This window comes from Enhydra lutris, unplaced genomic scaffold (assembly GCF_002288905.1).
Source record: "Enhydra lutris kenyoni isolate GAN:26980312 unplaced genomic scaffold, ASM228890v2 scaffoldscaffold15, whole genome shotgun sequence".
Taxonomy (NCBI): Eukaryota; Metazoa; Chordata; class Mammalia; order Carnivora; family Mustelidae; genus Enhydra; species Enhydra lutris.
The window spans coordinates 31,139,049-31,165,942 of NW_019154099.1; the positions used below are offsets into that span (position 1 = coordinate 31,139,049).

Below are 26,894 nucleotides of genomic sequence, written 5' to 3' on the forward strand. Positions count from 1 at the left end.
CATGAGATTTTTATAAAATATGAAGACAGTAATTTATAGTAGAGCTATTAAATGCTTTAATGCATGTTTACTTCAAAAAATTTTCTCTGCGATACCTTCTTTTGCCTTCTTTTTCATGGCTTTATCCATATTATGCTTCAGTAATTCTTTTTATTTTTATTTTTTATTTTTTTAAAGATTTTATTTATTTATTTGAGAGAGAGATCACAAGTAGGCAGAGAAGCAGGCAGAGAGAGAGAGAGGGAAGCAGGCTCCCCGCTGAGCAGAGAGCCCGATGCGGGGCTCGATCCCAGGACCCTGGGATCATGACCCGAGCTGAAAGCAGAGGCTTTAACCCACTGAGCCACCCAGGTGCCCCCAGTAATTCTTTTTAGATGATGCTCACAGTTTTTTCCAGACCTACTTTTCTTCATCTTAATTTTTTTTAAAGTATTCACATTCTTTTTTTTTTTTTTTTTTAAGATTTTATTTATTTATTTATTTATTTGACACAGAGAGAGGAGAGACAGTGAGAGAGGTAACACAAGCAGGGAGAGTGGGAGAGGGAGAAGGATGCTTCCTGCTGAGCAGGGGGCTCGATGCGGGACTTGATTCCAGGACCCTGGGATCATGACCTGAGCCGGAGGCAGACACCTAACAACTGAGCCACCCAGGCACCCCTCCACTTTTCTTCATTTTAATCTTAAACTTTTAGACATTACCTAAATGACCTGAATGACCACCAATATTTTAGAATGCACTTGTCCTTGTTTGAGCTTATTATGTTGTACTTTCAACTTTTTCTTCCCTTTATTTTTCCTGTTTCTTATAATAGTTGCATCATACATTTTCCCCATTATCACTAATCGAATACGAATTTATTTCATTTCTTCCTAGAAGATCAGCTTCTTACGTAGATTCTCAATCTTAATCTTTATTCTAATACTCATTCCTTTTTACACTATTCTCCTGGATTACTTTTCCTGAATTGTAACTTGATTATTGTGGGTACTCAGATTTTTCTGTTTTTTTTTTTTTTTTGTTTTGTTTTGTTTTGTTTTGTTTTTGTTTTTTTTAGTGTGTAGAAAGCAGTGATTTTCAAGGTGAGGTAGGGGTAGAAGTTAGGATTTTCTGGACAGCTTTTTCTAAATTTACTCTCAGAAAATTAATTGCCTTTGGTCATTTTGCATCTCCTATAGTTGAGGATCACTGCTAGAGTGACCCTATTTTTTTACGTATACTATATCCCCCAAGTGTATTGGGTAAAAAAACGAAAAGTGTTTGAGAACCATTCCCCAAGCATATATAATAAATTTCAACTTCTTTAGCCTCGCTGTATTCAAGGTTTTCCCAGCCCTATCCTTCCAACTTTTCATCAGTGTTTTCTCTTTAAATATTTCTCTCTAGCCATCCCTCACTTAATTGTTGCTATGCTTTACCTCTTGCAGTTTACTCTTACTAAAAAAATTCCTTTGTCAATCTCTGCTTTTCCTACTTCTACCCATTCTTCAAGATTTGGCTTAAATACTACCTTCTGCATGAAACAATCCATTCCTTCTATTGGCTCTTTTTTTTTTTTTTTTTTAAATTTATTTGACAGATCACAAGGAGGCAGAGAGAGATGAAGGAAAGCAGGCTCCCTGCTGAGCAGAGAGCCCGATGTGGGGCTCAATCCCAGGACTCTGGATCATGACCTGAGTCAAAAGCAGAGGCTTTAACCCACTGAGCCACCCAGGCGCCCCTCTATTGGCTCTTTTATGTGACTTCTATTATTTGCATTTAGCTATTTTCATGTTCTTTTTCACTTATGTAAGATGTATACTTTTTCACTTTTTCCCCCTACATTTTAACAGCCCTGAAATTAGGATGTAATTTTACAGTTAATGTTGTAATTTACTTGCTTAGCTATGCATAAAATGTGACACATCATATAACGACTGGTACCTTACATTTGATGAAATGGGGTGTTATATCTACTGTATTACTGTGGCTCTTAGACCTAGGATTGGTATCTGGTTCATTTGGATGTGCTCCAAAATATCCAACACCATTCCTTGCACGTGGGCACCACACATACTTATTATTTCACCATAATTCCCTCAGAACTATCTTTAGTGATGTAAAAACTAAACAGCAACAACAACCCCCCCATCCTTATTTTTTCCATAGTTCTCTGTGTAAACAAGACATACCCATTAGCCATTTTTCTTCAATAGGGCACTACTCTCATTTTGGGAAGGGTTCAGTTCTTTGTTGTGTGGGGCTGTTTTGTGCATTCCATGGTGGACTATAAATTACTGTATTTTAGTCACTATTTTATTGACTCCCAGTCACTGAGGAAACAAAAACCCACAGCATACATTTTCAAATCCAGTATGAACCAGCTTAAAACTTTTGCCCCAGATACTATTTTTGTGATTGTCTCGTTTCAGGTTCATCTGCCAAGATGGGCTTAAGAGTTTTTGACATATTATTATCTCCATTGTCTCTGTATTCTAGCACACTGGTTTTTGTCAGTTCCTGGAAATCAACTAAGTCTTTCTGATTCATATTTGTTTGCTTGGGCTGCCATAACAAAATATCACAGACTGGGTGGCCTAAGCAACAGAAATTTATTTTCTCAGAGTTCTGGAGGCTAGAAGTCAGTATTATGGTGCTGTCAGGGTTGGTTTTTGGTGAGCCTCTCTTCCTGGCTTGTAGATGGGTATTTGTGTCCTTACCTGGCCTTTCCTCTGTGTGCATATGGAGAGAGGGAGAGAGAGAGATTGATTGATCTATCCATCGATGGACTGATCTCTGGTATCTTCTCTTCTTCTTGTAAGGACACCAGTCCTATCCAGTTGGAATCCCCATTATTAACCTTAATTATGCCCCTGAGGACCCTAACTCCAATTGGGGGTCAGCACTTCAACATGAGCATTTTGGGGGAATGCAGTTCATCTATAACACCATCTTAGTGCTTTCTATTGACTCAGTACTCTTCTGGAAATATCCCTCCTATCTGTGTAGTTAACACCTTATCCATGAGGTCGCTTCTTAAAAGTCATTTTTCAAAGAGGCCTTTCTTTTATCACTGTTAAGTATATCCACTTCTGAATTTTCTGTCATAAATTCCTATTTATTTTCTTCATGGAACTTTTAAGTGATTTGTAATAAGGTGTTTTGTTTATTTGTTTTTTGTTTACTTACTAGACTATAAGCCCCATGTGGTCATGGGCCTTGTTTGTCCCATTCACCTTGAATACCCAGGACAGTGCTTGGCATGTGTAGGCATTTATGAGAAATTACATATACAAAGGTAAGGAACACAGGATATAGGTTTGTATGCTGACTCCACTACTTTGTAGCTTAGACAAGATACTTTCCACAGCGTAAAGTGGAAACAGTAGCATCTACCCTATGGGATTGCTGTGAAGATTGATGGGTTAATCAGATAAAGTGTTTAGAATAGTTCTTGGCATGTAACGGACCTTCTGTAAATATTAGGTGGTAATTAGGCATTCAGAAAAATGAATATGGATGGCGGAGGATGAGGCTCTAATATGGTCCAGATGAGGCAGAGGACGAAGTAATAAGGTGAAGCCCGATCAAGGAGGGGCTTGGATTTTATAGGCAATGGGGAGCCACCAAAGATGGTGCATTGAATTTTCAGCATATTGAGTTTAAGGTGAATTTATGGGTCATCTGTGTAGAAGTTGGATATGGAGCCTAAAGCTTCGGGGAGATATCTGAAATCTTTTGTATTTGGGTAGTAGTTAGAATCTTGAGAATTCTATAGAGGGAGAATAGTGGTGGACCACAATAAATCCCCAGGACTTGTTGGTGTTAAAGGAAGTGGTGAGAGGAAGAGGAGCCAGTAATAATATGTAATTGCAATGGTAGTCGTCATTCACATCGTTGGTACTCTGTCAGAACATGTTCATGGAAGTAGGACAGGCAGGAGCCTTAGTGCATGTAGAGATTTGTAGACTAAATAAGAGATCAGTAAGTCAAACCACCCAGATGCAATAATGTTTTCAGAAGATTGGCCTTAATATGCTACTATTGACCAGTTTTCTGTTTTCTTGTATGGTTTTCCCCATCCCACCACCCCACCATGATACTTAGGCATACTTTGGCTAATCCAGAAATTTAGACAGTAGCCCCACCTCACTTATGTTTCATTAACCTATACTGAAAATTATTGCTTTCATTTTTCACTTAAGATAAAAGAACAATGAGCTATGAGGAACTTAAATAATGTGTTTTTAAAATTGTGAACAAGTATCAGTGATACAATAATGGAAGCAATCTGCAAGTCCAATGTGAAGAAAAGAAAAAAAATCCAAAAAGGTATTTAATTTGCCTTTAAACTGTACTTTTATTTTGTTGCTGCTTATCTAAAAAGCACTTTCTGGGGCGCCTGGGTGGCTCAGTGGGTTAAAGCCTCTGCCTTCAGCTCGGGTCATGTTCCCAGGGTCCTGGGATCGAGCCCCACATCAGCCTCTCTGCTCAGCAGGGAGCCTGCTTCCTCCTCTCTCTCTGCCTGCCTCTCCATCTACTTGTGATCTCTGTCAAATAAATAAATATTAAAAAAAAAAAAAAAGCATTTTCTAAAGTTTGTCATTTGTCCATATTAGTCTGGGAGCCAGTCCAGATAAAAGTAGAGATCTTCCGATAATTTATTGTTTATTTAACTTTTTACAAAAGAATAAATTTATTTTACTGCTCAGAACCCTCCATTCAAGTTTATAATAATAAAGAAAAGTAATAGAAGGTGGTACTGTTGTTTTATTTATGGTTTTAAATAAGCATGCCAATATGGAAAGTGTAGCAAAAAATGCTTTTTGAGATAGATATATATATATTTACTTCCAATCTTTTCTTTAAAATTTATCTTTTTTTAAAGATTTTATTTATTTTATTTGAGCGACAGAAATAGCGAGAAAGAGCACAAGCAGGGGGAACAGCTGGCAGAGGGAGAAGCAGGCTCTCCGCTGATCAGGGAGCCCAATATAGGGCTCGATCCTGGGACCCTGGGATCATGACCTGAGCTGAAGGCAGACACCCAACTGATTGAGCCACCCAGGTGCCCCCTCCTTTTTTTTTTTTTTTTTTTTTTTTGAGAGAGGCAATGGGGAGAGTCAAAGGGAGAGGGGGAGAGAGAATCTTAAGCAGGCTTCATGCCTAGCATGGAACCTGACTTGTGGCTTGATCTCACAATCCTGAGATCATGACCTGAGCTGAAATTAAGAATTGGATGCTTAACTAAGGGAGTCACCCAGGCGCCCCTTTAAAATTTATCCTTTTTTTTTTTTTTTTTTTTTTTAAGATTTTTTTTTTAGAGAGAGAGGGTGTGTACAAGTGGGGGTAGGGGAAAAGGTGGAGGGAGAATGGAAGGAAAGAATCCCAAGTAGATTCCATACTGAGTGCAGAACCTATTCCAGGGCTCGATCTCATGACCCATGAGATCATAACCTGAGCTGAAACCAAGAGTCAGATGCCTCTCAGGTGCCCCCCCTTTTAAATTTATCTTTAAAACAGTTAAGGGGCAGCTGGATGGCTCAGTCAGTTGGGCGTCTGCCTTCAGCTCAGGTTGATCCCAGGGTTCTGGGATGGAGCCTGCACAGTGGGGAGTCAGCTTCTCCCTTTTTCTCTATAGCTCCCTCTGCCATTCCCCCAGCTTGTGCATGCGTGTGTGTGCGTGCTCTCTCTCTCTCTGCGTCAAATAAATAAATAAATAAATGAAATCTTCAAAAAGAATCTTCAGAAATCTTCAAAAAAAGATCAAAGAATTTTGTGGGATTTTTTTTCTTTATATTTTATCTTGAGCATTTTCTTGTCTCTTCAAGACCTCCTCATAAAAAATTCTTTGTGGCTGTGTACTATCGTGAATGAATCATAATTTACTTTGCATTTTTTTAAACTTTTGATATTTGTTTTGTTTGCAGTTTTTCAAGTTAAAACTATAATTTCATTAAATATCTTTATCCAAGTATTCATTCTAGGTTCTTTAAGTTACTTTTAGGTAGAATATTGAGACAAAGGGATAAACATTTTTAAGATTCTTGTTACAGAATATAAAATTGTCCTTCTTTCATTTGATCAACCACATAACCTGTCTGAGCACCTATAATGCCAGGCACTGTTCTAGGAGCTGTATGTACAAAGATGAATAAGACACATTGTGTGTCTTTAAGGATCCCTCACTTCAGTGCAGATAGCCTCAAACATAACCCTTACCAAGTTAAATCCTATTTTTAAATTTTAGCATGTGTGATAGAGGAAAATAATACGTTTGATTGCTAATGACAGTTCAGAGATCTTTAGGAAAAGTTTACAGAATGAATTTAAATTGTGAAATTAAATTGTAATTTATTTATGATGAAATATGTAATAATATATTCTGGTTAGTGTTGTTGTCCTGTAAGAGGAAGTTTAAGGTTAGGTAAGGTAAGCAAAGGGTAACTTGTGATTTCAGGTATGTATTCATATATGTATACATAGTTAAAAATAAAATGTGTATGTGTGTATTTAATTTGCCTTTTGGCCCAATCAGTGCAGACTGTCAGTGGAGGAAAACAGTGTCAGGTTACATTTTCATTATTGTAGAAGTATGGTTTCCATGGTTTCATTTTACTCTGCAGTACAGTTTTGAATGATTTTGATTATGTTAGAATTGGGGTCAATTAAGATATTCACATTTATGTCTCTTCTTTAAGGTTTTTTTCTTTCCTGTCTTTGAAAGAAGCTAAAACATTTAGGAAGAAACTTAGTTCTTATATAATGTACAGTTTAAGTTCTTTATATTCTTGGAAGAATCAGTTGGAAACAAATGGAACTCTGATGAAAAAGTATGCTTTTTAAGCTGTATAGTCCACTTTTGTTAGGAAATCTGAAATTGGCACCTTCTGATCTTTTTTCTACCTTTACTTTCCTCACCTCATTTTCTTTATTCCATTCCAGCAAGACTTAAGGTTAATCTTTTGGGCAACTTCATTTTATTTCATTCTTAAAATTGAGAAATTCTCTGTAACGCCTATCCTAACTTCTTATACTTTTGCCTCCATCTCTTCTCCATCTTCATCTTTTTTTATTGCTGTCACTCCTTCTGCATATCATTACCCAGATAGAGGCATGATTCGAAAGTATATGTAAAGTTGAGTGGAGGAGCTAAATTTGAGGGAAGGAGTACAAATTAGATTTAGTCAGAGTTGGGAAAATGTTATTGGAGTGGTTCTTTTCATTCCTTTCTTTTCTTTTCTTTTTTTTTTAATTTAAATTCAATTTAGTTAACATAAAGTATATTACTAGTTTCAGAGGTAGAATTTAGGGATTCATCAGTTGCATGTAATACCCAGTGCTCATTACATAAAGTGCCCTCCTTAATGCCCATTACCCACTTATCTTATCCTCCCCCCCACCCCAGCAACCCTCAGTTTGCTCCCTGTAGTCAAGAGTCTCTTATGGTTTGCCTCCCTCTCTGTTTTTATCTCTTTTTTCCTTCCCTTCCCCTATGTCCAACTGTTTTATTTCTTAAGTTCCACATATGAGTGAAATCATATGGTATTTGTCTTTCTCTGACTGACTTATTTCACTTAGCATAATACCTTCTAGTTCCGTCCACATCATTGCACATGGCAAGATTTCATTTTTTTTTTTTTTTTAGATTTTATTTATTTATTTGATAGATAGAGATCACAAGTAGGCAGAGAGGCAGGCAGAGAGAGGGAGAGGAGGAAGCAGGCTCCCTGCTGAGCAGAGAGCCCGATGTGGGGCTCGATCCCAGCACCCTGGGATCATGACCTGAGCCGAAGGCAGAGGCTTAACCCACTGAGCCACCCAGGCGCCCCAGATTTCATTCTTTTTGATGGCTAAGTAATATTCAAACATTAACACCATGTCTCCAATCATGTAATTAGTTATTTACTATCATTAAAAAATGATTATAGATAGATTAAATTAGTTGTTGAAGGGTAAGAAATGTAATTACTACTCTATCCTGTTTATGCTTTTTTCCTCCCTTCTTGGTTAACAAGTGCTTTGTCCTAAAATGGATCAAAATATTCTTTTCTTTCTTCGTCTTATTTATTTATTTATTTATTGACAATATGAGGGTTTTGGAAATAGAGATATTAGGCTATTACTTATTTTAAAAGAAAATTCTTAGACTGAACTCAGGAATGTACTCTTTCAGATCTGACTGGGCATAACCCTTTATGTAAAAATGTCTTCAGCAATAAACTAGAGTCAAGGTTAGGTTTGGGATGGTGAGGTTTTTCTGTTTGTTTTGTTTTAAACCATATCTTTCCAAAATGGAGGATAATGCTAGGATTTAAGATTCTTTTCATTTGTAATAAATGAAACCTATTCTAACATTGCCAAAAAAAAAAAAAAAAAAAAAAAGAATTTCTGAGAATTCATTTGGCCAGCTTAACAATGGTAAGGTTGAATTTAATATGACATGTACAGATATAAGTCATTATATTAATAGAGATTTCTGCCATGGAGAATTATAAATTGAAGTGAGAAAACACAGTTGTTGAAACCAATAGAGAAAAAGTCTTTTAAGACATTCTTAACTGTGGGCATCTTGATTTATTATGTGAGCAAAATGAATACATTTGCCATCATGCAGATTTTCCAAGGACTATGTGGTGGTATTTTGTGTATTTTGATATCTAGCCCATGTTTCACTTTGACTGCTTTGACTGGATACTCTGTAGGAAAGTTTGCATCTTTTGCATGAATCTGGTTTTACTTTCCTCTTTTAAATTTGGACCTTACATTTAGTGTAATCCAATGTATTGTATGGATAGTTACTAAAAAAATCTACAGAACTCCATTTAGAATTAATTTATAATTTTGATTTTAAACTTTTCAAGTTTTATATATGCGTACATGTTCTCATGCATGTGCACACATGTGCTCATACCTGTATGCACACACATTTATATTTTACTTCTTTGCATAGCATTTGGCAGCCCTAGGGAAGTTCCTAATTCTTTTTCTGTCCGTAGGCCATTTTTTTAAACTCAGTGGTATTTCTAACATCTGAAAGGACGTGTATCTGAAAGGACATGTACATACATTCGGGAAATAACTATTAATTTGTTTGTGATCAAGTACATATTTTATCAATGGGTCGATAAAAGGAATCATGATTTTTTTTTTTTTAAGATTTTATTTATTTTTTTGAGAGAGAGACAGCGAGAGACAACATGAGCGAGGAGAAGGTCAGAGGGAGACGCAGACTCCCCATGGAGCTGGGAGCCTGATGCAGGACTCGATCCCGGGACTCCAGGATCATGACCTGAGCTGAAGGCAGTCGCTTAACCAACTGAGCCACCCAGGCGCCCAGGAATCATGATTTCTAATGATCATATAATGAGAAGCTAAAATTATTTTTAGAAGTTGAGTTTCTTTCTTTTTTTTTTTTTTTCAGTATTTTATTCCAATTTCTACCCTGTGAAGAGAAGGAGATACTGTGAAGAGAGTGCACATTGTTCTCTACTAGACATGCACAGATATAGGTTTTATTTTATTTTATTTTTTTAAAGATTTTTATTTATTTGACAGACAGAAGTCATAAGTAGGCACAGAGGCAGGCAGAGAGAGATGGAGAAGCAAGCTCCCTGCTGAGCAGAGAGCCGGATGCGGGGCTCGATCCCAGGACCCCGAGATCATGACCCGAGCTGAAGGCAGAGGCTTTAACCCATTGAGCCACCCAGGCGCCCCCAGATATAGGTTTTAAAGCCAAAAAATTCTCGCTGTGAGGTGACTGGGGATGCTTGGAGTTAGGCATCATTTTGGGTGCTGCAGTGTCAATTGAGGAAGTTTTCTTTGTAACTCTTTAGTGTCATTTATGGGTGAATAAAAATAGAAATTGAGGTGCTTAGTAGCTTCCAAATATTCTCATCTTCTTTTTTTTTTTTTTTTTAAAGATTTTATTTATTTATTTGACAGACAGAGATCACAAGTAGGCAGAGAGGCAGGCAGAGAGAGAGAAAGGAGGAAGCAGGCTCCCCGCTGAGCAGAGAGCCCATTATGGGGCTCGATCCCAGGACCCTGAGATCATGACCTGAGCTGAAGGCAGAGGCTTACCCACTGAGCCACCCAGGTGTCCCTGTTCTCATCTTCTTAATTCTTACTGCTTTTGAAAGTATGTTTGCCATCTTATTTTAATGATTAGTATAGTTATACTGTACTAATCCTCTAAATTCCTTAAGATCCATATATGTTACCCCATTTTATTGGTGGGAAATCTGAGAAATTACTTGTTCAAGGTCACATAGCTAGTAAGTAACCATGCTCTGAAGGCAACACAATGTGTACGTAAATCAAAATCCTAACACAAAAAAGAGGAAAGGGAGGATTTTTAATTTTAAAGATTTGTTTTTGTCCTAAAAGCAAACTTAAATACAGCTAATAATTTTTTATTTAAATTCAATTAATTAACATATAGTGTATTATTTGTTTCAGAGGTAGAGTTTAGTGATTCATCAGTCTTAAACACTCAGTGCTCATTATATCACGTAACCTCCTTAATGTCCATCACCAAATGACCCTGTTCCCCTCTAGCAACCCTGGAGGTTTGTCTCCCTCTCTGATTTCTTCTTTTGCTTTTCCTTCCTTTCTCCTTTGCTCCTCTGTTTTATTTCTTAAATTCCACATGTGAGTGAAGCCATATGATAATTGTCTTTCTCTGATTGACTTATTTCTACAGCCAATTAATACAAATATGTAATGCATTATAACTGTCCAGAGTTGTGCTGAATACTTTATTCCTTGTTACCCCTATATCTAAGTTAGCTCTTAGTAGATATTTCCTTATATTAAACATAAAATCTCACCCATAAACCAAGACAGTCTTTTGATTATCATATCATGTATATTTCAGAAAACAGTAATTATTTTAAGTATCTACCAGCTAATGTTCCCTTCATGTTCAGAAAATTACATGGTTATAATGATATTTTTCTTAATAATAGGATGCCCATTAAAATGAGAAGATGTTTTGGGTGTAAGCCAAAATCTACTTCGTTTATTTTAGCATTTTAGAATAATTCAGATTTGAGCACTTAAATAACCTACCAAACCCTGATTTCTTTTCTTTTCTTTTTTTTTTTTTTTTTTTAAGATTTTATTTATTTATTTGACAGACAGAGATCACAAGTAGGCAGAGAGGCAGGCAGAGAGAGGGGGGAAGCAGGCTCCCTGGAGAGCAAAGAGCCCGATTCGGGGCTCAATCCCAGGACCCTGGGATCACAACCCAAGCCGAAGGCAGAGGCTTTAACCCACTGAGCCACCCAGGTGCCCCCAAACCCTGATTTCTTAATAGACAAGTTCTTTTAGGCAGACCCCCTGCCCCCTTTTTAAAAAATATCTGTATCATTTCTTTTTAGCCTTTATAGTATTTCTAATTCCTTGGTTAATGTTAAACCGTTTAAATCTTTTTTTTTTTTTTTAAAGATTTTATTTATTTATTTGACAGACAGAGATCACAAGTAGGCAGAGAGGCAGGCAGAGAGAGAGAGGAAGGGAAGCAGGCTCCCTGCTGAGCAGAGAGCCCGACGCGGGGCTCGATCCCAGGACCCTGGGATCATGACCTGAGCCGAAGGCAGAGGCTTTAACCCACTGAGCCACCCAGGCGCCCCTATCATAAAAATTTTTATTAGAATTGAAAATATATATGATGTACAATGTTATGTCTAAATTATGAATTAGATTATCTTTAGAAATCATGTTATTAGAGAAAATATGTATATATTGTGTTCATTTAGCATTAGGTAGAAATAAATATGACTTGACTAAACATTTAGAATTAATGCTTCTAACGTTTAACATCTTAACATGTTCACTTATTTATTAAAAATAATAGTAAGCTGGCACTTGGACTATAAAATAGTAACAGCTTTCTTCCCCAAGACCTTTTCATAATATAGATTGTACCATCCTATTTTTTATTTTCTACAACATAAAAACATAGCCAGATACAGACACACATGCATACAAACTTAAAGTGTGGAACTCATTCAGCACAGTATACTTTTTTCATTCTTTTCTCTTATATAAGTTTACATTGGAAGATGTGATGAGTAAAAAAGGCTAAAGTCGCCTATAGATAATCTGATAGAGCTTGGACAACAATTGTATCTCCATTTTTAAATAGAAATGATCATAATTTTTACTTTATAGGGTTATTGTGAGGATCTATGTCATCTATAGTTTAGAACATCTGGTATATAACGATAGTCACACAATGTTAGCTATTACTATTATTCATTGGTGAACATATTAAAGATACTTGTGTGAACATATTTATAACGTAGTTTATAAATGTAGAAAACTACAAACAACCTAAATATACAATAATATATATATATATATTTATGGTTCCGTCTATTTAACCATATTTAAAAAATAATATCTTGCCTTGGAAAATGATATAGATACATACTTATTGGGGTGGATAGATGCCCAAAATATATGGATAGTGAAAAAAGCAGCATGAAGCGTATAATCCCTTTTTATAAGAAGAAAAGAAGAAACAAAATGCTAAAAATTTTAACAAATTGCTAAAGGCCAAGTATAGACTAGTATGAAATTATAAAATTGCTGTAAGGGGCCCCAAAAGGGAAGCTCTCATTCACTCCACAAACCTCACTGGTACTTATAAGATAGACTAAGGACAAGACTAGAGAGAGACTTAAGGTACAAACCTGAGGAAGGGAGCAGTTTCTATTTCGGCTAAGGCTCCAAGCCTTGGTTCTTCTCCCCTACAGAACAAAACCTAAAGATGCTAGGACAAAACACCTTCTTTGGGTAAGGGAATAGATAAAACAACCTTTTTGGGGAAGGGGCAGAAAACAACAAGAGAAATAGTCGAAGGAGGAAAGCCTGGTTCTTGATACCAGGGATAGACAGCCTAGCTATAATGGTAGAAGCAATGGCTAAACCAGAACAATAAAGAATATCTCTACCTTCCCACCATTAAAGACCAGTAAGCATCAATAAACAAGTGTCAAAAGTGTGTGAGTGAGTCAATAACAAGGAGAGAGACCTCTGAACCCAGGCTCTGAGAAAAAGCCTAAAGCTGTGGGTGGAACAAGAACACTGAAAAAGAAAGCATCCAACAGCCTAGCTGCTACCCTAAGCAAAAGGTAATGCTAGACGAATTTTAAGCTGGTAGGTTGCTGAGGTTAACTGTAGCACAATAAAACACAAAACAGCTCAACTCCTGACTAGACTGATTCAATTCCACACACTAAAGGTGTAGCAGAAAAGGTATGCCCATTCTCAGGCATAAAAAGTATTTACCTCAGTCTGCTCTTACACAGGATGTATAACTTTTAACCAAAAATTACAAGACAAAGAAGAAACAAGAAAAACAACAATACATTGTTATTAGACAAACCAGTCAACAGAATCAGAGTCGGATATGATCCAGATATTGGACCTGTCAGATGTAGTTTGAAATAACTATAAATAATATGTTAAAGACTCATGAGAACAAAGTGGACATGTACTAACAAAGAGGGAATATCAGCAGAGAGTTGGAAACTATAAGAATCAAATGGAAATGTTAGTAATGAAAAATATGGTATCAGAGATGAAGAATTCCTTTCATGGGTCCACCAACCAGTAGACTTCACAAAATTGAGGGGAAAATCAGTAAATGTGAAGACACATCATACTCATACTAGACCGCAAAAGTAAAATATACTACTGGTGGTAGGGGGTACTCAGGGCATCCAAGAGTTGTAGGGCATTTCAAATTATCTAATACATGAAAAGAGAATCCTAGAAGAAAAGAAGAGGCGAGGGTGAGATGGGGACATGGGACAGAAAAAATATTTCAAGATCTAATGGCTGCTTTTCAAAGAATAATTAAAGACCTCAGATCACAGCTTTAAGAATCTCAAAGAGCACTAGGTAGGATAATACCCCTATCCTCCGAAAACCAAACACACATATACACTGAGGTACATAATACTCAAACTACTGTAAACGAAAGATAAGTAGAAAATGTTCAAGGCAGCCAGAAGAAAAAGGTTAGATACAGAGGAACAAAGGTAAGAATTACAGCAGGCTTCTCATGAGAAATTATGCAAGCCAGAACACCATGGAATGATATTTTTAAAGTGTTGAAAGAATTAAAACAAAAATATCTTTCAAAACTAAAGGACACATTGAAACAACCCAAAATGATTCATCAGCAGCTTACCTGTACTACAATTTGGAGTTACACAAAAACTTGGGAAGGGCTGGAAATGGAACAAGGGAAGGTAAATGTAAAATAAATTTTGTTCTTTTAAAAAATTGCTTTAGAAGATAATTAACTGTCTAAATATAAAGTAGTAGCCATGTATTATAAATTTATAGCATACATTAAAATATATGGCATTAGCACAAAGGATGGGAGAAAGAATTCAGAATACTGCCATAAGGCTTTTAGATGACATACGGTGTAATATTATTTGAAGGTGCACTGTGACAAAAGAAACATTTTAAACCCAAGAACAATTACCGAAAAAGAAATATAAGCAATAAGACAATAGTACATATAAAATGGAATCATAGAAATAATCCAAAAAAAGGCAAAGAAAGAACAACAAAGAACAGATGGTGAAAGTAGAGAGCTGACAAAATGATAGGTTTTAAGTCAACCATATCAATGATTACATGAAATTAATAAAATATAAATGGTCTTAATGTAAACCCATCAATTGAAAGAAAGATTATAACTGGTAAAAAAGCAAGAACACAATTATATGTATCTACAAGAAAGTCACTTTAAATGTAAAGACTTGGAAAGATTTAAATTAAAATAATGGGAAAAGATATACAATGCAAAGAGCAATCAAAAGAAAGCTGGAATAATATTGAAATTAGGTGATGTAGATTTAAGAACCAGGAATATTTTACAGTGATAAAGGACATTCTAAGGATAAAGAGATCAATTCACCAAGAAGACATAAAGTATGTGTATGTAGCTGAAAATAGAACCTCTAAATATATGAGGCAAACACTGGGAAAACTGAAGGAAGAAATAGACAAATGCACAAATATTTGGATATTTCAGCAGTCTCCTCAGTAATCAGTAGAACAAGTAGACCCAGGAAATTAGTAAGACCTTAACATAGAAGACCTTCACAATGTTACTAAACAACTTGACCCTATTAACATTTATGAATATTCCATCCCCAAACAGCTTAATTATGCATTCTTTTCAAATACACATGGAATGTGCACCAGGATACACCATACCCTGGATCAGGAAATTAACAATTTTCTTAAAAGTGGAAATCATACAAAGAATGTTTTCTAGATTAATGAAATTAGGTTAGAAATCAGCAATGAGAAATATCTGACAAATTCCCAAATATTTAGAAGTGAAACAATATACTTTTAAATAGTTCATGGGTCAAAGAGGAAGTAACAAAGGAAATTAGGAAACATCTTAAATTGAATAAGATTTTTTAAAAATCAAAATATACAGGTTTCAGGTAAAGCAGGAACTGGGACTCTTTAACATTAAGTGCTTATAAAAGAGAAAAAACAGGAGTTACAGAAAAATCAATAGCACTAAATGCTTACAGTAGAAAAGAAAAGGCAAGGATTCAAGATAAATTCATAGTATTAAACGCTTATAGTAGAAAAGAAAAGATCTTTTCAAGTCAGTAATCTAACATTTTACCTTAAGGTAGTAAAAGAAGAGCAAATTAAACCCAAGTCAAACAGAAGGAAGAAATAATAAAGATAAAAGCAGAAATCAATGAAATTCATTATTATACTAAAGATCCTGGCAGGAAAGCAAGAAGAAGAAAGGTCATATGGGTTAGAAGGGAAGAAATAAGTGTCTGTATTCATAGCATGATTTTTTTATGTAGAAAATTGTTTATTTAAAAATGGGGGATGGAGACTGTTGAAATGTTAATGTCATAAAGGACAAGGAAAGACTGTTGGAAATATTCCAAGTTAAAGGATACTGAAAAGACAGGACAAGTAAATTCAGTGTACCTGTTCCTAGGTCACGAGGGAAAATGCTCTAAAAGAAATGAATAGGTCAACTAACAAATTAAAATATGGGCAGACTAGACAAGATACTATAGCAATCTAAAATTATGAAGGTGGTAAATACACTGCTGTTAAGTAAGAGAATTCTCTTAGTCTGTAGGAAATACCTTAAGGGTAAAGGACCATGATATATGTAACGTACCCTAAACCCCCAAATGGTTCAGGAAAAAAATTACATGGAGAGCATAAATGCAGAGGACAAAGCGAATGGGGGCTAGGATGCCGTGGGCAAAGAGTTCAGTGCTTCCTGTGCTACTTTTGTTTTTGCACCCACTGAGCCACCCAGGCGCCCTTTTTTTAAGTTCTTAAAAGGTTTTTCAAAAATGGTAAAAGAAGAAGGCCATTACACTTGAAGGGAAACTGCTTTTCTCCCAGTAGGAAATTGTGAGGGATTAGGTAAGGTCTGCTTATAGGAAAGAGAATGTTTGCTTGCTTTTTGCTATAAAACACAGTTCCGCAAACTCAATATTCCTCTCCTGGAATGCAGCTCTCCTTGTGTGCAGCTATCCATCTAGGCCCTCTGTGTCGCCCTCCCGTGAGCGTGAGCGCATGCAGACCTGTAGATGATTGTGCTCCTGGCTGTGCTAGAAGTCAAGTCCCTTTTCTCTGACCCAGGCATCCCAAGTCTTCTTCCAGCATCCCTGGAAAAGTAACAGGCCAGCTCTTTTGATTGAAAGGGTAAAATCAAATCCTAGACCCGGCGGTCTAGTTCTGTCTTCCTTGTCCCTATTTTCTGTTCTTTTTCTGACACTGAATTCTTGGCCAGGAATCCCTTTCCCATATCACCTCCCCAAACCTTCCACATTCTTTTGGTATTCACCTTCCAGTTCTACTTCTAGCTTAGTAATCTCTCCTCCTTGCTCAGAAGATTGTTGTTTTGTTCCCCTGCTCATTAGTCATCTCTCCTTCCCTTTCTTTCTTTCCTCCATTTCTTTTCTCTCTTCATCCATTTTTCTTCTTTTCCCCATTCTCTTCTTCCCTTTCTTTCTCCTATTTTAATGTAATCAGATTGAATACGTCAAACTTCTGATTAGACTGTGTCTGTGGGAGCAGACCATTTACTCCTGTATAGAGCCAAGAGGATTTATTTATGTATTTATGGTTGACTGGTTCTTATTAAGAGCCACTAGTTTTTTAAACCCTTATTGCAGTGATAGCTTTATTTTAGGTTACTGTACTGTTTCCACAGATTGAAAATACTAAAAAGGATCACAGAATTTTTAGGGTTGAAAGAGTCCTAGAAATCATTCGGGGAAAATCCCTTCATTTTCCTAAAGAGAATAAGTCACGGTTAGTGATCATTATCGCTTCCCAAGGACTCATAACACTATTCTTTTTTTTTTTTTTTTAAAGATTTTATTTATTTATTTGACAGAGAAATCACAAGTAAGCAGAGAGGCAGGTAGAGAGAGAGGGAGAAGCAGGCTGCCCGCTGAACAGAGAGCCTGATGTGGGGCTCAATCCCAGGACCCTGAAATCATGACCTGAGCCGAAAGCAGAGGCTTAACCCACTGAGCCACCCAGGCACCCCTCATAACACTATTCTTATTGCTGCTTCTCACTATGGTTATAAATGATTATAATTTTTTCACACTGCCTTAAACTTTTATTTCATGTACTGGTAATATTTATTGGAGGTAGCAATCATAAAATTAACATTTGGATTACCATTAATAAGTTACTTATTGTAAGCATGTGCATTTTGTGAAAAACTGTTGGGCCAGATTCAACCTTTGTGCCGTAATTATGTTTGAAAGCATGATTCTCAAAATATCTAATTTTAAGAGGATTGTACCTCTCCTCATTAGAATCTGGTCTATTAAGTTAGTTATAAAAACTTTCCCTTGGAAAATGAGGGTACACATCAAGGTGATTCTACACAATGGATTCTAGAACCAGATTTCCTGTATCCAAATCCTATCCCTGCCACTTGCTAGAATAATGGCCTGGGTTATATTATTTAACCTCTGTGTGTTCTGATTCCTCATTTGTAAAATGGAAATATGGTACCTGTCTCATGGATTGCTGGGAGATTAAATGAATAGATAATGTAAAGTTCTTAAAAGAGTGCCCAGGACAAAATAAATGGTACATATTTTAACAAACACTATTGATTAGTGAAAGATGGCTAATAGGCTATGGTAGTTTCCATTTAACTTGTCAGTGTAAGTAAGAGAATACTTAATGCATGTTATCAGCTTCAGAGGATTGCTCTACTCCTCTTTATATTTTAAAGGTTTTTTTTTCCCTCTTAGAGCTTATTCCCACTAAAGAATTCTTTTCATCACTGCCTATCACCATATTGTTTTCTTCTACACAGTATTCTTTGTGTTTTGTATGTGTTACATGTTGTGTGTTCTGTGTGTGTGTGTTCTGTTTTTTTAAACAATTTGATGTGATAATTCCATTATTAGTGGCTTTTAAATAATTCCATGAGACTGTGCTACACAAATGAGAGTAGGTAAATATTTTAGATGTATCCTTACAGAAGCTATGGCATATAACCTTATACCTTACTTATATATTTCCACTTTATCCAGTTTTAACCAACATTCATATATGATCCTTATCTAGATTATGGTTGATTAAAAGTACTAGACCATATAAAGACAAGTATGACCATACGTTGCTTTTAAGAAAAAAAATGATCGCCCAGTAACGTGGTCTAAGTAAAATGTTCTCTTTTTTAATTATGTAGTCCTCCTCGCCATCCTCATCACAGCCTCATTCTAGCCACTGCAGAACGAAGGCCTCATCATTGTGTCACCATGCATCCCTGCCCTGGGTCAAACGTAACCATGTAGGCCCTGCAAAAGCTACCAGTCCATCTCTCCGTCTTCGTCGCTGGCGACCCTTCTTACGCCTACCATCTATGGGTCTCCATTCTGTTGTAAGTGTAGTCAATCTTCCATCTCTTCTTCCAGTGACAAGGATAGTCCATTTTTTTCCTTACACTTCTTCAGTCTTCAAAGTGCTTTTCTCTTGGTTCACTCAACCATTAGTTTTTTCTCCCCCAATAAGATTGCAAGCATACCTCTATGCTTTGCAGTCTAGCTTGACTTTCACCAGTGCCTCGGTGAACATTCATCTTCCCACTCCATATCCCGCCAGCATTAGGATGCCTGCCTTTTGATGAATACTGATCGACATTCATGACAATGTTTAAGTTCCTGTCTGTTGTTAAAGTGAATATGTATTCTCTTAACCTTCATCTCTCTGATTTCATTTAGTTGACCCAGGTCAACAAATGCTGTGTACCTTCTGCGTTCTTTGCCATCTCTTTATTTTTTTCATGTTTCTGAACATGACTATAGTCTCTTGTCATGCTCTGGGGTCACTTTACTTACTCTATCCTTAACCTAATCCTTCATGGTGTAGGGTGTTCATCTAAGCTATTTTATTCCCTGAGGTGTCTCAGGTACTTGGTTTAATCTTGATCCAATCTTCCCTACCTATTCAGTTTCTAAAGATCTTTTTCCAAGTAGGAGGTGAAAATTTTCTCCTTGAGAATTGCTTCCCACAAATTTTATGATTTCTCCTTCTTAGGTTGATAATATTAAAAACTAGTAAAAAGTACATTTGTTCTTAAAATCTTGCCAATTATCTTAAATGTTGAGGTTGATGATGGAATTCTAATAATTCTCATGATTGAAATAAATTGTAGGGTTAGGCAACTCCAGCTCTTTTCTTTCTGATGTTTTTTAGATTGTTAATAGCAATGACTGTGGTTTGGCAGAGTCTACCTAGAAATGCTGTATCTGAAAGATTTGATGTATGCTATCCATTTATAAGAAACTTGATGCTTCTGGAAATCCTAACTTTTGAAGCCAGAGGAAGTCTGATTCCTCGTACATTTAATGCTAAAAAAATTAAAAGGTGTCAAACATTCTTTCTTTCCCTTTATTTACTCTTCCAGAGCTAGACACAAACTATGAAGTAGTCTTGACATATTTCCTTAAATATCTGTTTCTACCAAATGTCAGTATGGTCATCAAAATAGCCTTTCATTTATGCTGAGTATCAGTCAATAAACTGCTGTCTATTTCATTTTCCTCATTGGATCACAACATGCATTTGCCATTTTTATTCATTTATCGATTTAATATTTGTTGCTTCCCTACTGTGCCATACAGTGTTTGGCATAGTAGGAGACAAAAGGTGAATTGATCAGAGTAAAACCCCAATTTTGTAAATTCTATCTTGGGCAAAATTGATTCTAAATATGATTGATTCCTTAGTACTTTTAAAATATTCTAAATATAAGTGAACATATCATAAAATTGGTGTTTCCAGTTTTATATGATTTTATATAATTTTGATCTTCACTCTCCATATTAATTCTGTTGCTTTATAGCTTCATAAGTATTCTCATAGCATAGCATGGATTCTAAACTACCCCACCTGAGTTTGAAACCAGATTCTATCACCTACTAGCTGATAAACTGTTTTTTTGAGAATAAATGAGTATATTATCTGTCTCATAGAGTTTACATGATGATGAGTTGGTCAGTACTTTGAAGGCACTTAAAACAGTGCCAGTGCCTACAAGTATAAATTAAATTTAAAATGTTATTTTCAACAATTTGAAATTTATATTTAGTATTTAATTTATTTCTAATTGATTTGTTATATTATTTTTAGTTGTCAGAGATAATAATACATGTTGTATTGTAAATTAGGGACCTTTGTAAAAAAAAAAAAAAAAATATATATATATATATATATATATATAATGGGCATAGGCAACATGATCCAGTCTATAGCTTCCGGATTCTGCCTTCTTGGTCATGTTTTGAAATGGAAGACTTTGACTTTATTGGTCTTGTTTGAAGTAGAACAATTTTGAAGCAGTTGGATAATTGCAGATTTCAGACTCTCAGACTGATGAATCTGGTCAAAGGGAAAGGCTCGCAATAGGTACCAAGGTTCTGTGGAAGGCTTAGAAGTTTTGAGCTTTACTTACCTTTTATAATAATAGTTTGAAGACTTTTCATGCCCTCTTTAGAGCTGTATATTTTTAGTATGCACTGTTGAATAAAAGGTATAATGACTCACCATTATGAGTCACTAGCGTTAGTGATTTCTTATATTTGTGATAATGTAGTATTAATATTGCAAAGTTACATAATGCTTTTATAGCACTTAGCAATTTACAAAATACTTTCATGCATTTCATTTAAACTTTAAAACAGATTTAAAAACCTAGTGTACACAGGGTCTGATACATATTCAGGTCTCTGACCCCACTTATACTCCTTTTTCCTCTAGCATGGTTGTATTTACTAACAAAATATGAAAAATAGAAGCTATAAGATGTATTATTTTTTTAAGAAGAGATGGTGTTAAAATAGTTTATAATTTTTGAAAATTAAAATACTTGATATCCTGTTGGAGAATTGTCTTAAATTGAGTAAATGAGTAATGAGTAAAACAAAACTCTTTTCTAGTTGGGTAAAAAATCATTTCTAGCATTTTTTGGTTACAGATTGAATTTATACTTTGTACAATTGCCTAGGTTTAGCCTGGAAAAATTGGATTCTCTTCCGGTCATTAGTAAAACGAGGATATTGGATTTGAGTGATCAGTAATATTTTTTGATTCTCTGACCAGGAAAGTAAGGGAACTCATTATCACTATCTTTAAATATTTGAAGAAATATCATATTCAAGAGGGATTAGACTTTTTCTAAGACCATGGAAAACACTGGGAGACATATATTAGTCTCAGTATGAAGGATAACTCCAGCAAAACTGTCTGAAGACGAAATGGACTGCCTCAGAACCTAGTGGCAGTCCCCTGTTCTAGGGGCCACTGTAAAAGGGGCTGCGCGGGGGAGGAGGCTACTACTGGAGCAGCAGCAAAAGTAGATCATTTTGATTCCTACCAACAATGGAATTCTTTCATTTTCAACTGAAGTTAGGAATACCTAGTTTGCCATATTAATGTTATGTTGAGATTCTCCCATTCATAAATGGAAGGAAATAATCTCTGCAGAATAATATGAGATTAGATGAGTCCCTCTATCTGTACGTGTTTTAGAAATATTCAGTAAATCCAAAATAGTAATGTTTATTCTGTCGCTTTCAATTTTTTGCCTCTGAACACTTCTTAAAGCTGTTGTTAAAAAACTACTTAAAATTATAAAATTATCTGAAGGTGAAAAAAGTATAAACTTTAAATTTTAGACACTATTGTGTTACAGGATGTTAATATGAGATGTGATTTGACTTATGCTTTTTAAAAATATTTGCCTCTAAAATTTCTGCTTGCATTTAACAGTGATTGTATTTTATTCCAGACCATTTAAGATTTGATATATAGCAAACACACAGTGTTAACTGGGCAGTTTACTGCATACCATAGTGCTATTTAATCATGTATTGATTTTAGGTAACTTATTTACATTTCTAAGAAATGTAGCAGATATTGCTTAATGCAAATCGAATTTGGTAAACTAAAAAAAAAGACAACAAAAAAAACCTAGGTGTAATTTTAATTTCAAGTAGTTCACTAAGAAAGCAGGCAAAAAATCATAGGTTATAGTTAATTGCATTTTAATTTGCTTTTATCTCTCCCCCCCCTTTACTCTTTTGGGCTAGTTTCCTGCATTTATTCATTTTTAAATTTTTTGAATCTATGATGAACAATGAGACTTGTTTTATTCTAAGACTTTATTACATTTTTCAAAAAAGAGATTATCAAGTTCAAATCATTAAGAATTCACTTTCTTGATGTCTTAAAATTTAGCTTGGAAAGAGTTTAACTCTTACACTATTAATTTTTTTAAACTTTGTTATTTCAAATATCAAAAATTAGACAAATGAGTTCATGCATTCATTTCATTCAGCAAGTATGCATTGTGCATCTACTATGTTTCAGGCGTTGTGCTAGGCACCAGGGCTTCTGAGGTTGAACAATATTAAAGGTTCTTAGATCAGTTGAGATTAAGAAAGATATGCTTTTAGTCGGTGTTTTCCTGGTTGATGTCCTGAGGTCATTGTCATAAATGTGGTCGTGTTCATTCTTTGTCTACCATATCAAAGATTAATAAACTTTGAATTATATTGGTTAAATGTTCTCTCATATCATTTCATATTTGTATGTATTTACATGTACTTCATGGATTTGACTACTAACGTGCATCGTATGTATTTTTCCCTCCTATTTCAGGCACCAAGTATAGATGAAAAAGTAGATCTTCATTTTATTGCATTAGTTCATGTAGATGGGCATCTCTATGAATTAGGTAAGAACTATTTAAATTTACTCTGGGGAGGGAAATGATAAGTGGGAAAGTCTCTATGATTCATAGGACTGTTGATGTTTATTGTGTTTAATATTAATTGCCCTATAACACTGAATAGACATAATGAAAGTTTTCCATTTAAGATTTTTTACTAGAAAAAAATAAAATTTTTTTGATGTTTAAATAAGTTACAATTCAAGAAAATATGTATACCTCCTTTGTATTTCAAGCAGAGCAGGAAAGTAAAAATCATAGGAAACTCTTATACATCACTTCAGCATTCTTTACTAAATTATTAAGTTAGTTATCATCAACATCTGGATGAACTATCTTGATCTGGAAACAACTTTTAAAATATATTCATAAAGACTAATTTTTGTAATCACTAATTAGTATCACTAGTTTTTAGGTTTTTGTACTATCTCTTTGTGTTGGATCTGATTTTTTAACTTTACAGGAGTCTCTGTTTTCTGGCAACACTTCCCTAAGGCATATGTCAAAGTAGTCGTGATTAATTATTTGGCATTTTGGCCTAAACCTGCACTTATTTTTTAGAAATTTAACTGTAGGTAGGCTATTTTGGAGAGTTTTGGAGGAGATCCTCATATTTTTAATCGATAACTCTGCAAAGTGGGGAGCCACCTTCTTTCTGATGTTTTGCAAATTCCTGAATCCTGCGCTCTTTCTCCGCAGTCTCCTCATTAAGACTGTTGGGCTCCGCGTGGGTTTCCCATTTGTGAACTGGCAGAAAGCTGTTACTGTTGAGCTCACATACAAACTACCAATTTCCAGATATCTAAGAACAACTGTTTCAGCTATTTCTTCCAGCTATTTCTTCCAGCTTTTTTGTTGTTTCCAGTGGAAGGCGTCACCCGGTATCAGTTATTCCAGCATGCCTGGAGGTGGAAGTAGCCTCAGTGCTATTTCTTCACTTCCCACAAGGAAGATCAGAATTTAGCTTTCCAGTGTCACCCTTGTTCCTTACCCACCCTCCCAATCTTTCCTTTCTCTAGTCTCCCAGTTCTGCTGGAGTTATAGTATTATGACCACAGAAACATTTATTCTTAGCTGAGCCATAATTAATGTACTTTTTAAAAACCTTGAGGTGCCTGGGTGGCTCAGTTGGTTGAATGTCATGGTTCAGGTCCTGATCTCAGGATCCTGGGATCGAGCCTCGAATTGGGCTCCCTGCTCAGCGGTGAGTCTGCTTCTCCCTATTCCTTTCCCTCTGTGATCTCTCTCTCTCACACTCTCTCAAATAAAAATAAATAAATAAATAAATAAAATTTTATTTATCCAGTTTTAATAATTGTCTCATTTTGCCTTTTGGTTTGTTTGGTTAATCTTCCCTCATATTTTTCTTTCACAGTGGTATCAGCTCAGCTCTATCACTGTGTATGTATATGGATTCAGACATTTTTATTACATTTGGAAGCCATGGAATTATAGAAGGGATTGTGTTTTATGGATTGAACTTGAAATGTCTTTTTTTTTTTTCCTAAAGATTTTGTTTATTTATTTGAAAGAGATAGAGAGCGAGAGAGCAGGATGGAGAGAGGGAGAAGCAGACTCCCCGCTGAGCAGGGGCTCAATCCCAGGACCTGAGATCATGACCCGAGCTGAAGGCAGACACTTAACCAACTGAGCCATCCAGCTGCCCCACGAAGTGCCATTTATGAGATACAGGAGATTAAGATTTGCATATAGAGTAGAGTATCAGTTAACTTTGGGTTAGGATGAGTTTATATAATATTGGACTTTTTCCTTTTTCCTTTTTTCATAGCATTCATTAAAGTAGTAGTTTATTCAAGATGTTTATAATTGTGTCTAATTAACATTGGTGGTCAGTGAAATAACCCTAGGTTATTTAGATTGTTGGTCTATACTGCTTACTGCCTTGGTTGTACACAATTATTATTATATATTACTATATATATATATAATATATATTACTATATAAATCTTGTGATGGTTCCCTTTCATTGGTATAAGCATGTCAGTCTTGGGTATCTTCTCATTTGAAATAAGTTTTTCATATTCCTGAAGGTGGAAACTAGGGTTGTTGCTTTTTAAAAACTGACTTAATTAATTTTGCATTTTTTCAAGAAATTAAAGCCAATGTTTATTTCTTATAAATTCTTTTTATGAAGAGAATTTAGGCTTTCAAACATGGAAGCAAGGTTCTAATAACATTTAATATAAAGAATACTGATAGGTAGCACATTTAAAATATTTATTTTAGGATATATCATTTTCAGTATCTTTTAACTTTCGCCTCACTTGTGGGAAGAGGAAAATGGAAGTTGGAAGTACATTATCCTGTATAAGCAGCTAAACCTTCAACTGTTTATTCATTTTCCACAGATGGACGGAAACCATTTCCAATTAACCATGGGGAAACTAGTGATGAAACTTTATTAGAGGTAACAATAAAACTTGTTGGCCTACTTTAAGTGTTATCAATGTTCTTGTTATCTTTAAAATATTCCTAAAGATCACTTGAATAACATTTTCTCTGCATTTGAATGCTTCCGTGTCCTTACCCTCTTGAGAAAATCCAAAAAGAAAATTCTGAGTTAGTGTTAAAAATCTACACCAAATGAAGAGAGTTTCAGAGTTCTTTTTGTGAACAAGTATCAAATTTCAAAAAGATATGAATAGTATTGAAAGAGTTTCACATCTTTTCCCATATTTCACTGATTCCAGGATACCACCATCTTTATCTTGATCCTGATTTTAGAGATTTTTAGATTTATGAACAAATTCTGTGGCTGAGATAGTAATTTTCAAGTTAAGTTTCTTTAAAGTATTTTAAGTTTTGTACTAAGGAAATTAGGCTACCAACCATTCACTCTTCCTGGTCTGTGCTTTAAATTATTTTGCATTTGGAAAAAGACGTCTGCACTAAAGATTAGTATGAATTGGGAAAATACGAAACATTTATCATTTGAAAGGAAAACACAAGTTTATAAACTGAAAAATTACACATTTTTCCCCCCATAGGATGCCATAGAAGTTTGCAAGAAGTTTATGGAACGTGACCCTGATGAACTGAGATTCAATGCAATTGCTCTATCTGCAGCATAGCTTGTCAGTGACGGAAACACCAAATACTGTATTATTTGCAACAAAAATTAAATTTCTGCTGCCATACACTAACTCAAAAATTTTGATATTTTCATTAACTTGACTGATTAAACTTTATGTGAATTAAACTTTGACTTAATCTGCGTTTTATTTTTGTCCCACGTTAAAGCTGTCATTCTTTTCTCCCCTTTGTTTCTTGTGAACGACTTACCTTGCCTGGGGACTAGTGATAGGCTTCTTATTCTCTTAAATTTCATGGGAGATTTTTGTCTTGGGCACAGGTACAGTTTCCATCTGCATAGTGTAAATATATGATATATCACATATTTTGACATACTCCCTTAACAAGCAGTTGTGGAGTGTTGATTTGTCATGAGCTGGACACGGTCTTGGGTACAGGAGTTACAGCCATGAACACAGTCCACAAGTTCCACAGTCTTGGAGCCTATGTGCTTGTGAGAAGAGATGAAGAACACATCAGTAAGAGACACACCAATGATAGATGTTAGGCCAAGTCAGATTT

The 26,894-nt window shown here is 35.4% G+C and overlaps 1 protein-coding gene across 5 annotated transcripts in view; it reads left to right on the plus strand.

Annotated features, from left to right (window-relative positions):
• Window positions 1-26,538, plus strand: part of LOC111147008 (ubiquitin C-terminal hydrolase L3) — a 42,839-nt gene extending 16,301 nt beyond the window's left edge. For 2 of the 5 annotated variants that reach the window (XM_022502849.1, XM_022502848.1), the window contains 4 exons: window positions 18,737-18,928; window positions 23,209-23,284; window positions 25,649-25,707; window positions 26,288-26,538. In XM_022502849.1, coding sequence (XP_022358557.1) covers window positions 18,737-18,928; window positions 23,209-23,284; window positions 25,649-25,707; window positions 26,288-26,371 — 411 coding nt within the window. In that variant the 3' untranslated portion in view covers window positions 26,372-26,538. Of the gene's footprint in view, window positions 1-3,171; window positions 3,278-4,184; window positions 4,313-18,736; window positions 18,929-23,208; window positions 23,285-25,648; window positions 25,708-26,287 lie in introns of those variants that run through there. The other 3 variants (XM_022502850.1, XM_022502851.1, XM_022502852.1) reach the window with 3 other exon arrangements.
• The last annotated feature ends 356 nt before the right edge of the window (window positions 26,539-26,894 follow it).